The sequence below is a fragment of the Lithobates pipiens genome, unplaced genomic scaffold, assembly GCF_037356315.1.
Source record: "Lithobates pipiens isolate NorthernLeopardFrog02 unplaced genomic scaffold, aLitPip1_a1.2 Scaffold_28, whole genome shotgun sequence".
Lineage (NCBI taxonomy): Eukaryota > Metazoa > Chordata > Amphibia > Anura > Ranidae > Lithobates > Lithobates pipiens.
Window position 1 is genome coordinate 8,761,989 of NW_027507789.1, and position 14,895 is coordinate 8,776,883.

At 41.0% G+C, this 14,895-nt stretch overlaps 2 protein-coding genes across 2 annotated transcripts in view; one reads left to right on the plus strand and one right to left on the minus strand.

Moving 5' to 3' along the window:
* The window catches only part of ABCA5 (ATP binding cassette subfamily A member 5), a 175,782-nt gene extending 162,985 nt beyond the window's left edge, over positions 1-12,797 (minus strand). The window contains exons 1-2 of the mRNA XM_077458668.1: positions 12,676-12,797; positions 11,817-11,908 (exon numbers count right to left, since the gene is read on the minus strand). Of these exons, the coding sequence (XP_077314794.1) occupies positions 11,817-11,891 (75 nt within the window). The 5' untranslated portion in view covers positions 11,892-11,908; positions 12,676-12,797. The remainder of the gene's footprint in view (positions 1-11,816; positions 11,909-12,675) is intronic.
* A 20-nt stretch (positions 12,798-12,817) lies between these two features.
* MAP2K6 (mitogen-activated protein kinase kinase 6) overlaps positions 12,818-14,895 on the plus strand; it is a gene marked incomplete in the record, with an annotated part of 23,809 nt that continues 21,731 nt past the window's right edge. The window contains 1 exon segment of the mRNA XM_077458669.1: positions 12,818-13,093. Within this exon segment, the coding sequence (XP_077314795.1) occupies positions 13,072-13,093 (22 nt within the window).

Here is a 14,895-nt window from a genome sequence, read left to right on the forward strand (position 1 = left end):
TGTTTCCAAGCATGCGTCGGAAATTTTACGCGTCGGAATTGCCACAGACGATCGGAATTTTCGAAAGTCTGAAAAATTGAGAACCTGCTCTCAATCTTTTGCTGGTCGATATTCCGCCAGCAAAAGTCCGATGGAGCGTACACGCGGTCGCATTTTTCCGATTGAAAGGCTCTCAATCGGTCTATTGCTGCCTGAATTTCCGATCGTGTGTACGCTGCAGAACAGTGCTTGCCATCTGATTGGATGATGCTGTTTGGTTGAAAATTTCCTACCCAGCTCCTTGAAATATTGACTTTTCTCAAGCCGGTTGGCACCAACAATTTCACCCAAGGTTCAAATTTTAGCCAACTGAGCATGAATGCCATGTATGGCAACCTTTAAATTGGCCTTCAAGCTGCAGATCGACGCCATCCCGGTGAACTTGTCCTGATCACAGGAAACCCATGGAAGGACCACAGTGAGTGAAGAACATACACTATATTGCCAAAAGTATTGGGACACCTGCCTTTATACGCACATGAACTTTAATGGCTTAGTCCGTAGGGTTCAATATTGAGTTGGACCCGCCCTTTGCAGCTATAACAGCTTCAGCGCTTCTGGGAAGGCCGTCCACAAGGTTTAGGAGGGTGTCTATGGGAATGTTTGACCATTCTTCCAGAAGAGCATTTGTGCGTTTATATATTGTTTTTTTTTTTTTTTTTTTAATACAGATTGTTACAAAAAGTGTTCAGCCTGTGCAAAGGCCAGTAACATTGGATGCTATTAGGCTATTTTCTCTCCAGGCTGAATGTTCTTCATTGATAAGAATAGAGGGAATCAGGACAGTACAGCATTATGGAGACTAGATGGCGCTAATAATCATAAAAAAATAAATACATTTAATTACTTAAATTACTATGATTATCAGCTCCATCTAGTGGCCAAAAGGTTGTTCTTTTCCTGATTCACGTCAATTCTTATGAATGAAGAACACTTGACCTGGAGAGAAACAAAGCCCGATAAATTTTGTGGCATTCACAGAGTATAGGAGTTCATGCAGCCTTGCAGGATGAAGAGCTCTGCTAAATTATTTTTTATACATACACCCCTAACAAAAGTCTATAAAGAAAGGGAGGTTTTAGGTGTAGCATTGAGGGAAGACAAAAAAACAACATCAAAAATATATAAAAATGCTATTAATACATTTGATGCAAAATATTTTAAATAATATTTAAAAACGTAAAGCTGAACTACAGGATTTCACTGGGAGGACAAGACAGGTGGCAGAGCGGGGGCCTGCAAGGAGGAGGAGACAGGTGGCAGAGCGGGGACCAGCAGGGAGGAGGAGATGGGTGGCAGAGCGGGGACCTGCAGGGAGGAGGAGATGGGTGGCAGAGCGGGGACCTGCAGGGAGGAGGAGACGGGTGGCAGAGCGGGGACCTGCAGGGAGGAGGACACATGTGGCAGAGCGGGGACCTGCAGGGAGGAGGAGACGGGTGGCAGAGCAGGGACCTGCAGGGAGGAGGCGACAGGTGGCAGAGTGGGGACCTGCAGGGAGGAGGAGACAGGTGGCAGAGCGGGCACCTGCAGGGAGGAAGAGACAGGTGGCAGAGCGGGGACCTGTAGGAATAAGGAGCCGGGTGGCAGAGCGGGGACCTGCCGGGAGGAGGAGACAGGTGGCAGAGCGGGGACCTGCCGGGAGGAGGAGACGGGGGGCAGAGCGGGGACCTGCCGGGAGGAGGAGACGGAGGGGCAGAGCGGGGATCTGCAGGGAGGAGGAGACAGGTGTCAGAGCAGGGACCTGCAAGAAGGAGGAGACAGGTGGCAGAGCGGGGACCTGCAGGGAGGAGGAGATGGGTGGCAGAGCGGGCACCTGCAAGGAGGAAGAGACAGGTGGCAGAGCGGGGACCTGTAGGAATAAGGAGCCGGGTGGCAGAGCAGGGACCTGCAGGGAGGAGGAGACAGATGGCAGAGCGGGAACCTGCAGGGAGGAGGAGACAGGTGGCAGAGCGGGGACCTGCAGGGAGGAGGAGATGGGTGGCAGAGCGGGCACCTGCAAGGAGGAAGAGACAGGTGGCAGAGCGGGGACCTGTAGGAATAAGGAGCCGGGTGGCAGAGCAGGGACCTGCAGGGAGGAGGAGACAGATGGCAGAGCGGGAACCTGCAGGGAGGAGGAGACAGGTGGCAGAGCGGGGACCTGCAGGGAGGAAGAGACAGGTGGCAGAGTGGGGACCTGTAGGAATAAGGAGCCGGGTGGCAGAGCGGGGACCTGCCGGGAGGAAGAGACAGGTGGCAGAGCGGGGACCTGTAGGAATAAGGAGCCGGGTGGCAGAGCGGGGACATGCAGGGAGGAGGAGACGGGTGGCAGAGTTGGGACCTGTAGGAATAAGGAGCCGGGTGGCAGAGCGGGGACCTGCCGGGAGAAGGAGACAGGTGGCAGAACGGGGACATGCAGGGAGGAGGAGACGGGTGGCAGAGCGGGGACCTGCAGGGAGGAGGAGACAGGTGGCAGAGCGGGGACCAGTGGGAGGAGGAGACAGGGGGCAGAGCGGGGACATACAGGTAGGAGACAGGTGGCAGAGCCGTAATATTTAAAATCAGTAATAAAAAAAAAAAAAAGGTACAATAATAAAATAAAAAAGTAATAAAATAAAAATAAAGTAATAAAATAAAAAGGGAGTATAGGGCACACACAAAACAAAACAGAAAAGGTAAAATAAAATCAAAGCGTAAAATGGAAGAAATAAGTAAAAATAAAAAGTAAAGTAATAAAAGAAAACTGAATAAATAGAAATTAAATAATAAAATGTAAAAATGAAAAGTTAAAATAGAACAAATAATAAAATAAATAAAAAAAGAAGTAAGATTATAAAATACAAAAAAATAGAAATAAACTTTAAAAAAGAAAATTTAAAACAGAAATAAAAATAAAATATTAAATAGATAGAAATAAAATATAAAAATTAAAAGTGAAAATCGCACCAATAATAAAATAAATAAAAAAGAAGTAAGCTATAAAATTAAATTTAATAGATAGAAATATATAAAAAATATATATAAAACAGAAAAGGTAAAATAAAATAAAAACGTAAAACAGAAGAAATAATAAAATAAGTAAAAATAAAAAGTAAAGTAATAAAAGAAAACTGAAATAAATAAAATAAGTAAAAAAAAAATTAAAGTAATACAAGAAAACTGAATAGATAGAAATTAAATAATAGCATATAAAAATGAAAAGTTAAAATAGAACCAATAATAAAATAAATAAAAGAAGTAAGATTATAAAAAAATATATATATATAAAATATAAAAAAAAAAGGTTAAAATAGAACCAATAATAAAATAAACAAAAAAGAAGAAACCTTATAAAATAAAATTCAGCAGATAGAAATAAAATATAAAATTGAAAACTTAAAATTGCACCAATATTAAGATAAAAAAGAAGTAAGCTTATAAAATGAAATAGATAGAAATAAAATATAAAAATGAAAAGTTTAAATTGTACTAATAATAAAATAAAAATACAAAAGAAGATTATAAAACAAAATAAAATAAAATAAATATAAATAAAATAGAAAATAGAAAAGTTAAAATAGAACCAATAATAAAATAAATAAAAAAAGAAGTAAGCTTATAAAATAAAATTAAGTAGATAGAAATAAAATATAAAAATGAAAAGCTAAAATTACATCAATAATAAAATAAATACAAAAGAAGTAAGCTTATAAAATAAAAAAGAGAAGAAGTTCCCTGTGGGTTTTTTTTTTTAAGCAGCAATGAGGATGCAAAAGATTCATAAAATAAAATAGATATAAATAAAATATAAAAATGAAAAGTTAAATTTGCACCAATAATAAAATGAATAAAAAAAAATAAAGTAATAAAATAAAAATAAAATAAAGTAATAAAATGAAAAGGGAATATAGGACACACAACCCCCCCCCCCCCAAAAAAAAAAAAAAACAGAAAAGGTAAAATTAAATCAAAACGTAAAACAGAAGAAATAATAAAATAAGTAAAAATAAAAAGTAAAGTAATAAAAGAAAACTGAAATAAATAAAATAAGCAAAAATAAAAAGTAAAGTAATAAAAAAAAACGAATTAAATCTAATAATTAATAAATAATCGCATAAAATCTTAAAGACGCACTCATGCGATTAAAATTACTTTAAATTATAACTACAAACTTTTGTGCTAAAATTTATACCAAGTGATTAATAGAGTGTTCAGAATATAACTTATTCCTAGTGTTGTTCATAAAAAGAAGATCTAAATGATCTATACAATCATAATAAAGTGCAAGTGAAATAATATAGGTAAAAACGCAAATCCTGATAATAACACTTCACAAGAATCGTGACATCAAACAAAAGTGTGACAGTCCATGAAAGTACATCCAAGTGCCAACGTGCGTACAGAAAACTTGTGTAAGAGAAGAATGAATACACAATAACAGAATATATATATATATATAAAAAAATGTATATATAAAAATATATATCAAAAAGTAAAAAGACAATAAATCCAAAAAAAGAGGGGTTCCTAAAAAGTGTCTCTTAAATTCGCATAAAAGGCTAATGATTCAGTTCATGCAAAAAAAAAAATATATAGAGTGAATCCACACTGTGCTATGTGAAGGGTTAATCCTGTGAACAACCCCGGGATAGTTCCACCAGTGATCTTGCAGCTCCTCAAACGTGGGTGCTCACACACTGAGTGCAGTGGGTACCTTACCTCACTGCTGTCAGTTAGACAGCAATATGCTCCAATATAGCAGGTGTCTCCTCAATTAGGATGTATGTCCTCAGTAGGTGTAGGAACACTCCAATGACTTGCGGTGTATATCCCAAATACAATGTGGGCGCCCCCAAAACTTTTCCTCCAGATACTCCGCAAAGGATCACAAGTCAGACCCAAGAAAGAGAAGAAGGGGCTCCAATAGTGAAGTACGTCGCACAAATACTTTATTATAAAAAGGACCAAGTCCTGGGTACTCACATTCATGTAATAAATTTCAAACGTTTACAGCTAAAAACAACGAACGGCTTCCTCGTTCGTACCCCGGACGTCACTTCCGGTGTCCTCCTAGGCCAATCCTACGCGTATCGTCATAGATCACGTGACTTCATCAGGGACTAATGCATAGGAGGTGGACGAACGTTTAAATAGGATCTCTAATTCGCGGCCATTTTCTTGTAGTCAGTCCCATCTATTACTATTCGCGGTCACGACTCTAATTACACGGCCATTTTCTAATAGGCTATAGTACCGACCGGTTCTATACGCTTCCCGGTCGTTTTTTCTTATAGGTTCTAAGCCAATTTATTCATCGTTTAGACAGATATATGTCCGCTTACATGGACTAAAGTTCAATTCAGACACCCGGTAGTTGCATTTATTCGGGCAACGACACGGGATTTCTCCACCTCTATGACTCCAAGTAGCATTCTTGGTGTTGATAGAGGATTAACCACTTCAATACCGGGCACTTAAACACCTTCCTGCCCAGACCAATTTTGAGCTTTCAGCGCTGTCGCACTTTGAATGACAATTACGCGGTCATGCTACACTGTACCCAAATGAAATTTTTATCATTTTTTTCCCACAAATAGAGCTTTCTTTTGGTGGTATTTGATCACCTCTACGGTTTTTATTTTTTGCGCTACAAATAAAAAAATACCGAAAATTTTGAAAAAAAATGTTTTTTTTTGTTTCAGTTTCAAACCTTTGTAAATAAGTACGTTTTCTCCTTCACTGATGGGCACTGATGGGGCTACACTGATGGGCACTGATAAGGTGGCACTGATGGGCACCAATGAAGTGGCACTGATAGGCGGCACTGATGGGCGACACGGATGGGCGACACGGATGGGCGACACGGACGGACACTGATAGGTGGCACAAATTGGCACTGATAGCTGGCACAGATGGGCGGCACGGATGGGCGGCACGGATGGGCATGGATAGGCGGCACAGGTGGGCATGGATAGGCGGCACAGGTGGGCATGGATAGGCGGCACAGGTGGGCATAGATAGGCGGCACAGGTGGGCATAGATAGGCGGCACAGGTGGGCACTCAGGCGGCACAGGTGGGCACTCAGGCGGCACAGGTGGGCACTCATAGGCGGCACAGGTGGGCACTCATAGGCGGCATCGGTGTTATAGTAATGGATGCCAATCAGTGCCAAACAATAATGCATGCCAATCAGTGATGCCCATTGTGGCCACTGATTGGCATCCATTATGGGCACTGATTGGCACCCATTGTGCTGACTGGCACCCTGGTGGTCTAGGGAGGATTATGGATTTTTATTACCTTTTCCCTGGTGGTCTAGTGGTGTCCCTGGTGGTCCAGTGTGGGCATCCTCGGGGGGGCTGTGCTGATAATCGATCAGCACAGACCCCCCCTGTCAGAGGAGCAGCCGATCGGCTCTCCTCTACTCGCGTCTGACAGACGCGAGTGAGGGTAAGCCGATCACCGGCTCTTCCCATTTACACTGTGATCAGCCGTGATTGGACACGGCTGATCACATGGTAAAGAGTCTCCGTCGGAGACTCTTTACCGAGATCGTAGTTGCCGGGTGTCAGACTGACACCCCGCAACAACGATCGCCGCAATGCGCGCCCCCGGGGGCGCGCAGCGGCTCATAATCCTAATCACGTCATATGACGTCCGGTTAGGATAATGAAACCACTTTGCCGCCGTCAATTTGTAATAGGGCGGGCGGCAAGTGGTTAAACACATTGACTTACTGTTAAAACGATGGGACCGACAAAACATTCGTAAACTAATAATTTAAGATAAAGGATGTTATAAAAGAATTCGAAAAAAAATTCTTAAAAATGGCTTAAGACAGGAGGTAGTATATAAAATATTAAAATATTGGTACTCTCTTTAATTTATGGGTAAAAATGTAATTATATCTAAAACAGTGTAGCATGGTATTTTCTAATGTGGAGATAAAATGCCCCCGACAGTTTATTTAGCGATCATCAAGGTATCAAGAGAATTGCATATATATGCGATTTGAGGGATGGATACCGGAAATGAAGTCCAAAGTTCCCATATTTCCATTTCAGTGCATCATCCTAAGTACAGTAAACCGAAACAAACAGACCGATATATGTCGTGGCACTTCAGATATGTAAAATTCCAATCCATAATAAAAATATCTAAAAATTACTGATAAAACAGTTAAGATCAAACTCTATGTTGAGCCCTTGGGGTACAAAAGTATCTAAAGTGAAAATCCATTTTGATTCTAGTTGGCTGAGTGTTCTCACTTTATGACCCCCCCCCCCTCCAATGCTTCCTGTAGGGCTCAATCCCCCAAAATGTGAGATGGGTAGGATCTTTATTATGGTGTGTCAGGAAATGTTTTGACACACTATGTTTGTCAAATCCATTAATTATGTTTTTTCCCGTGAAAAAGGTCACACCATTGTATGGTGGGTCAGGGACGTTCCTAACGATCTTATCCCTCAATGTCGGTGCCCTTTTGTACACGAACTTTGGATATTGGGGTAGAAGATCTTTTAGGTGCACGTCTGAGCGTAAAATATACCAGTATTTTTTAATAATCGCCTCTATTTTCTTATATTGGGCATTATAGTTCAATATGATTGGTACTTTGCCAGCTTCCAGCTTGATGATCACTAAATAAACTGTCGGGGGCATTTTATCTCCACCAGAGGCGGCTCTAGGCTTTGTGAGGCCTTAGGCAAAACCTAGACACGAGGCCCCACTCATGCTCATAATGGGAAAAATAATTAAAGTGATATGGTGTCAGTGTTCTCTATCTCAGTGCTGGTGTCAGTGTTCTCTATCTCGGTGCTGGTGTCAGTGTTCTCTATCTCGGTGCTGGTGTCAGTGTTCTCTATCTCGGTGCTGGTGTCAGTGTTCTCTATCTCGGTGCTGGTGTCAGTGTTCTCTATCTCGGTGCTGGTGTCAGTGTTCTCTATCTCAGTGCTGGTGTCAGTGTTCTCTATCTCAGTGCTGGTGTCAGTGTTCTCCTATCTCGGTGCTGGTGTCAGTGTTCACTATCTTGATGCTGATGTCAGTGCTCTCCGTCTCAGTGCTGGTGTCAGTGTTCACTATCTTGGGGTGCTGGTGTCAGTGCTTTCTATATCGGTGCTGGCGTTCAGTGTTCTTTATATCGGTGCTGGCATGAGGGAGATAGCAGCAGCAGAGAAGCCAATCAGCAGGCAGTGCCAGCACAGGATGCAGAGCGCCCGGCCCACCATGGCTGAGGATCAGCACTGGACTGGGCTGGGACCTCCAACCCCCCGCAGTGGAGCCCTGCATAGATGGGGGTAAGGGCAGGGTGGAGGGAGGGGTCAGGGGCTGTCAATAACAGGTTGGCACACTGGCACAGGACTGAGCTGCCATGACAGTGGCATTGATAACCAGGAGGGAGTGGGGCATGGAGCAGGGGTTGATATAAAGACCAGTGGCTGTGGCTAAGGGATGCTGGAGGAACAGGGATGGTCTCTGGCTGCAGAAGGGGTTGTGACATGGTAGCTATGCTGTGCCTCTCCCTGCTGCTGAAGCCCCGGATTTCCCCACCCTTAATTGACAGTTCCAGAGAGGTGCGGCCCGGACACCTCATCAGCTCTTCTCTTCAACCTCCCCCTTCCATCAGCTCCATAAAGCACTGGCAGGGCTTCCTCCCCAGCAGGGCCCTCCTCTTCCCCTCTGCTTACCAGTCAAATGCTGGATGCCTGCTCCAGGTGTGCGGGGGATAGATCTGCAAATCATTCCAGTGGGTGGTGACGGGGGGGGGGGGGGGGGTGGAATCTGCGTCTCTGGAGCAACGGGAATATTTATTTGTATTATTTTGCTCCGGCTGCTGGAATGAGTCGCCTCCATCCTCTCTCTCCATGGGCTCATGGATATAAACCCTCTGCTCACCGTCAGTAGAGGCAGCTCTTTAATTAGGTGGTCGCGAGGCCCCTGTGAGTGCGAGGCCTTAGGCGACCGCCTAATTTGCCTAATTAGAGAGCCGCCTCTGATCTCCACATTAGAAAATACCATGCTACACTGTTTTAGATATAATTACGTTTTTACCCATAAATTAAAGAGAGTACCAATATTTTAATATTTTATATACTACCTCCTGTCTTAAGCCATTTTTAAGAAATGTTTTTCGAATTCTTTTATTAACATCCTTTATCTTAAATTATTAGTTTACGAATGTTTTGTCGGTCCCGTCGTTTTAACAGTAAGTCAATGTGTTTAATCCTCTATCAACACCAAGAATGCTACTTGGAGTCATAGAGGTGGAGAAATCCCGTGTCGTTGCCCGAATAAATGCAACTACCGGGTGTCTGAATTGAACTTTAGTCCATGTAAGCGGACATATATCTGTCTAAACGATGAATAAATTGGCTTAGAACCTATAAGAAAAAACGACCGGGAAGCGTATAGAACCGGTCGGTACTATAGCCTATTAGAAAATGGCCGTGTAATTAGAGTCGTGACCGCGAATAGTAATAGATGGGACTGACTACAAGAAAATGGCCGCGAATTAGAGATCCTATTTAAACGTTCGTCCACCTCCTATGCATTAGTCCCTGATGAAGTCACGTGATCTATGACGATACGCGTAGGATTGGCCTAGGAGGACACCGGAAGTGACGTCCGGGGTACGAACGAGGAAGCCGTTCGTTGTTTTTAGCTGTAAACGTTTGAAATTTATTACATGAATGTGAGTACCCAGGACTTGGTCCTTTTTATAATAAAGTATTTGTGCGACGTACTTCACTATTGGAGCCCCTTCTTCTCTTTCTTGGGTCTGACTTGTGATCCTTTGCGGAGTATCTGGAGGAAAAGTTTTGGGGGCGCCCACATTGTATTTGGGATATACACCGCAAGTCATTGGAGTGTTCCTACACCTACTGAGGACATACATCCTAATTGAGGAGACACCTGCTATATTGGAGCATATTGCTGTCTAACTGACAGCAGTGAGGTAAGGTACCCACTGCACTCAGTGTGTGAGCACCCACGTTTGAGGAGCTGCAAGATCACTGGTGGAACTATCCCGGGGTTGTTCACAGGATTAACCCTTCACATAGCACAGTGTGGATTCACTCTATATATATTTTTTTTTTGCATGAACTGAATCATTAGCCTTTTATGCGAATTTAAGAGACACTTTTTAGGAACCCCTCTTTTTTTGGATTTATTGTCTTTTTACTTTTTGATATATATTTTTATATATACATTTTTTTATATATATATATATATTCTGTTATTGTGTATTCATTCTTCTCTTACACAAGTTTTCTGTACGCACGTTGGCACTTGGATGTACTTTCATGGACTGTCACACTTTTGTTTGATGTCACGATTCTTGTGAAGTGTTATTATCAGGATTTGCGTTTTTACCTATATTATTTCACTTGCACTTTATTATGATTGTATAGATCATTTAGATCTTCTTTTTATGAACAACACTAGGAATAAGTTATATTCTGAACACTCTATTAATCACTTGGTATAAATTTTAGCACAAAAGTTTGTAGTTATAATTTAAAGTAATTTTAATCGCATGAGTGCGTCTTTAAGATTTTATGCGATTATTTATTAATTATTAGATTTAATTCGTTTTTTTTTTATTACTTTACTTTTTATTTTTGCTTATTTTATTTATTTCAGTTTTCTTTTATTACTTTACTTTTATTTTTACTTATTTTATTATTTCTTCTGTTTTACGTTTTGATTTAATTTTACCTTTTCTGTTTTTTTTTTTTTTTTTGGGGGGGGGGGGGGGGGGGTTGTGTGTCCTATATTCCCTTTTCATTTTATTACTTTATTTTATTTTATTACTTTATTTTTTTTATTCATTTTATTATTGGTGCAAATTTAACTTTTCATTTTTATATTTTATTTATATCTATTTTATTTTATGAATCTTTTGCATCCTCATTGCTGCTTAAAAAAAAAAACCCACAGGGAACTTCTTCTCTTTTTTATTTTATACGCTTACTTCTTTTGTATTTATTTTATTATTGATGTAATTTTAGCTTTTCATTTTTATATTTTATTTCTATCTACTTAATTTTATTTTATAAGCTTACTTCTTTTTTTTATTTATTTTATTATTGGTTCTATTTTAACTTTTCTATTTTATTTATATTTATTTTATTTTATTTTGTTTTATAATCTTCTTTTGTATTTTTATTTTATTATTAGTACAATTTAAACTTTTCATTTTTATATTTTATTTCTATCTATTTCATTTTATAAGCTTACTTCTTTTTTATCTTAATATTGGTGCAATTTTAAGTTTTCAATTTTATATTTTATTTCTATCTGCTGAATTTTATTTTATAAGGTTTCTTCTTTTTTGTTTATTTTATTATTGGTTCTATTTTAACCTTTCTTTTTTATATTTTATATATATATATATATATATTTTTTTATATATATATATTCTGTTATTGTGTATTCATTCTTCTCTTACACAAGTTTTCTGTACGCACGTTGGGCACTTGGATGTACTTTCATGGACTGTCACACTTTTGTTTGATGTCACGATTCTTGTGAAGTGTTATTATCAGGATTTGCGTTTTTACCTATATTATTTCACTTGCACTTTATTATGATTGTATAGATCATTTAGATCTTCTTTTTATGAACAACACTAGGAATAAGTTATATTCTGAACACTCTATTAATCACTTGGTATAAATTTTAGCACAAAAGTTTGTAGTTATAATTTAAAGTAATTTTAATCGCATGAGTGCGTCTTTAAGATTTTATGCGATTATTTATTAATTATTAGATTTAATTAATTTTGTGTGGAGCGCAACACCATTTACTATTTACTTACTATCACTTGAGGGGAGGGTTTGCACCTCTGCCGGTGTTTTTGCTGCAACCATACCAGTCTTCTTGAATTTACCATTGTAGCGCGAGGATAACCTATTATTACCAATAAAAAAAAAACTGAAATAAATAAAATAAGTAAAAATTAAAAAAAAACTGAAATAAATAAAATAAGTAAAAATAAAAAGTAAAGTAATACAAGAAAACTGAATAGAAATTAAATAATAACATATAAAAATGAAAAGTTAAAATAGAACCAATAATAAAATAAATAAAAAAAGAAGTAACCTTATAAAATAAAATTCAGCAGATAGAAATAAAATATAAAATTGAAAAGTTAAAATTGCACCAATATTAAGATAAAAAAGAAGTAGGCTTATAAAATTAAATAGATTTAATTAAAAAACAAAAACAGAAAAGGTAAAATAAAATCAATACGTAAAACAGAAGAAATAATAAAATAAGTAAAAACAAAAAGTAAAGTAATAAAAGAAAATTGCAAAAATATAAATGAAATAATAAAATATAAAAATGAAATGTTAAAATAGAACCAATAATAAAATAAATTAAAAAAAAAAGTAAGATTATACAACAAAATAAAATATATAGAAATAAAATATAAAAAAAGAAAAGTTAAAATAGAACCAATAATAAAATAAATAAAAAAGAATCAAGCTTATAAAATAAAATAGACAGAAATAAAATATAAAAAAGAAAAGTTAAAATTGCACTAATAATAAAATAAATAAAAAAGGAAAGTAATTAAATAAATCTAAACAAAATGATACAATTAAAATAAAGAAATGAAATATAAGGTGAGACGTTGAGAACACAAAATATATTAAGAATAAAAATAGAGAAACCAGAAGGGTGAAGAATGAGTCAGGTTGGCGGAGTTATGGCCGCCCGAGGCCCCGCCCAGAGCCGCGCCCCGCCCCACTCTCGGACTACACTTCCCGGCATGCCCCTGGGCGGGGCCCTGAAGACCTGGCGCATGCGCGCTGCCGCTCCCGATCCCAAGTTTGGCTCTCCTCAGCTGGCAGCCCTGGCCCATCATGTAGGAGCGGAGCCCGGGGATCGGAGAGAGTTCAGAGCGGACACAGCGGAGGGCTCAGCCGGAATATCCGCACCGTGCCCGGCCGGCCGCAGCGGAGGAGTCCCGGTGGCGGAGGGAGGAGGAGGGGAGGCGGCACTTCTCATCTTTGTTGGAGAACTCGCCCCGGGAAGAGTCACCCCTCCCCCACCGAGGAGCCGGGAGAATGAATCAGCCCAGAGGAGGAGGTGAGAGGGGGGGGAGGGGTGCATGCTCTGCTGCAAATGCAGAAACCATTGCATGCCCCGGAGGGGGGGTCACCCTCTCATTGCAGCTGGATATTGCTCCGTGCATTTCCTGTATGGTGGCTGCACAGTTCCTGCACCACCCCCTGCAACCTGAGCCTGGGGGGAGCTGCACCACCATTGCACTCTGCAGATTGGGGGAGGGGATTGCAACTTTGCTGGCAGGATCTATTGCAAGAGGAGGCCAAGGGTGCAATAATAATAAATATAAAAGCGTGCAAAAGTTTGCAGCTTCCATCGTTTGCAGCTGCGATTTGCAAACATTTGTGCAGCGTTTGTGCCAAGTGCGGTAACCCGGGCAACTAGATGCAGAGAGCTGCACCCCCATTGCAACCTGAGCCTGGGGGAGGTGCACCGCCATTGTAATGAGTTCTTGGGGTGCACTCTGCAGACGGGGGAGGAGGGGGGGCGATTGCAACTTTGCAGGATTGACTGCAAAAGGAAGGCAGCCAAGGGTGCATGCAATAAAAAGCATGCAAAAGTTTGCAGATTCCATAGTTTGCAGCTGCGATTTGCAGAGCCGCCTTAAAAGTTTGTGCAGTGGTTGCATCGAGTGCTGTAACCCGGGGTAACTTGATGCAGAGAGCTGCACCACCTTTGCAACCTGAGCCTGGGGGGGGGGGGAGCTGCACCACCATTGTAATGAGTTGGGGTGGATCCACCGTTGCACTCTGCAGATGGGGGAGGGGGGGATTGCAGCTTTGCTGACAGGATCGACCGCAAAAGGCAGCCAAGGGTGCATGCAATAAAAAGCATGCAAAAGTTTGCAGCTTCCATAGTTTGCACCTGCAATTTGCAGAGCGGCCTTAAATGTTTGTGCAGTGGTTGCATCAACTGCAGTAGCCATTGTAATGCAACCTTGGACAGACCTGCACCGCCGTTGTCGTATGATTGCCGGGAGATCTGCAGCCTGAGCCTGGGGAGAGCTGCACCACCATTGTACTCTGCAGACTGGGGGAGGGGTGTTGCAACTTTCCTGGCAGGATCGCCTGCAAAAGGAGGCCAAGTGTGCAAAAAAAAAAAAAAAAATGCAAAAGTTCGCAGCTTCCATAGTTTGCAGCTGTGATTCGCAGAGCCATTTTAAAAGTTTTTGGAGTAGTTGCATCGAGTGCTGTAACCTGGGGAAACTAGATGCAGAGAGCTGCATCACCATTGTAATGAGTTCTTGGGGGATCCACCATTGCACTTTGCAGATGGGGGGGGGGGGGTATTGCATGCAACTTTGCTGTCAGGGTGCATGCAAAAGTTTACAGCTTCCATAGTTTGCAGCTGCGATTTGCAGAGCCGCCTAAAACTTTGTCCAGTGGTTGCATCGAGTGCAGTAATCCCCAACTTGATGCAAAGAGCTGCACCACCACTGCAGTATGATCCTGGGGACAGCTGCACCACCATTGTAATGCGACCTTGAACAGACCTGTACCACCATTGCAGTATGACTGCCGGGAGAGCTGCATCACCATTGTACTCTGCAGATTGGGGGGTTGCAACTTTGGCAGGATCGACTGCAAAAGGAGGCCAAGTGTGCCAAAAAAAAAAAAATGCAAAAGTTTGCAGCTGGGATTTGCAGAGCCGCTTTAAAAGTTTTTGCAACAGTTGCGTGAAGTGCTGCAACCCGGGGTAACTAGCTGCCAAGAGGTGAACCACCATAGTGATGCAATCCGGACAGACCTGCACCACCATTGTACTCCTGCAGCTGAGGGAGGATTACAACGCTGCTGGCAGGAGGCCAAGGGTGCAATAACCAA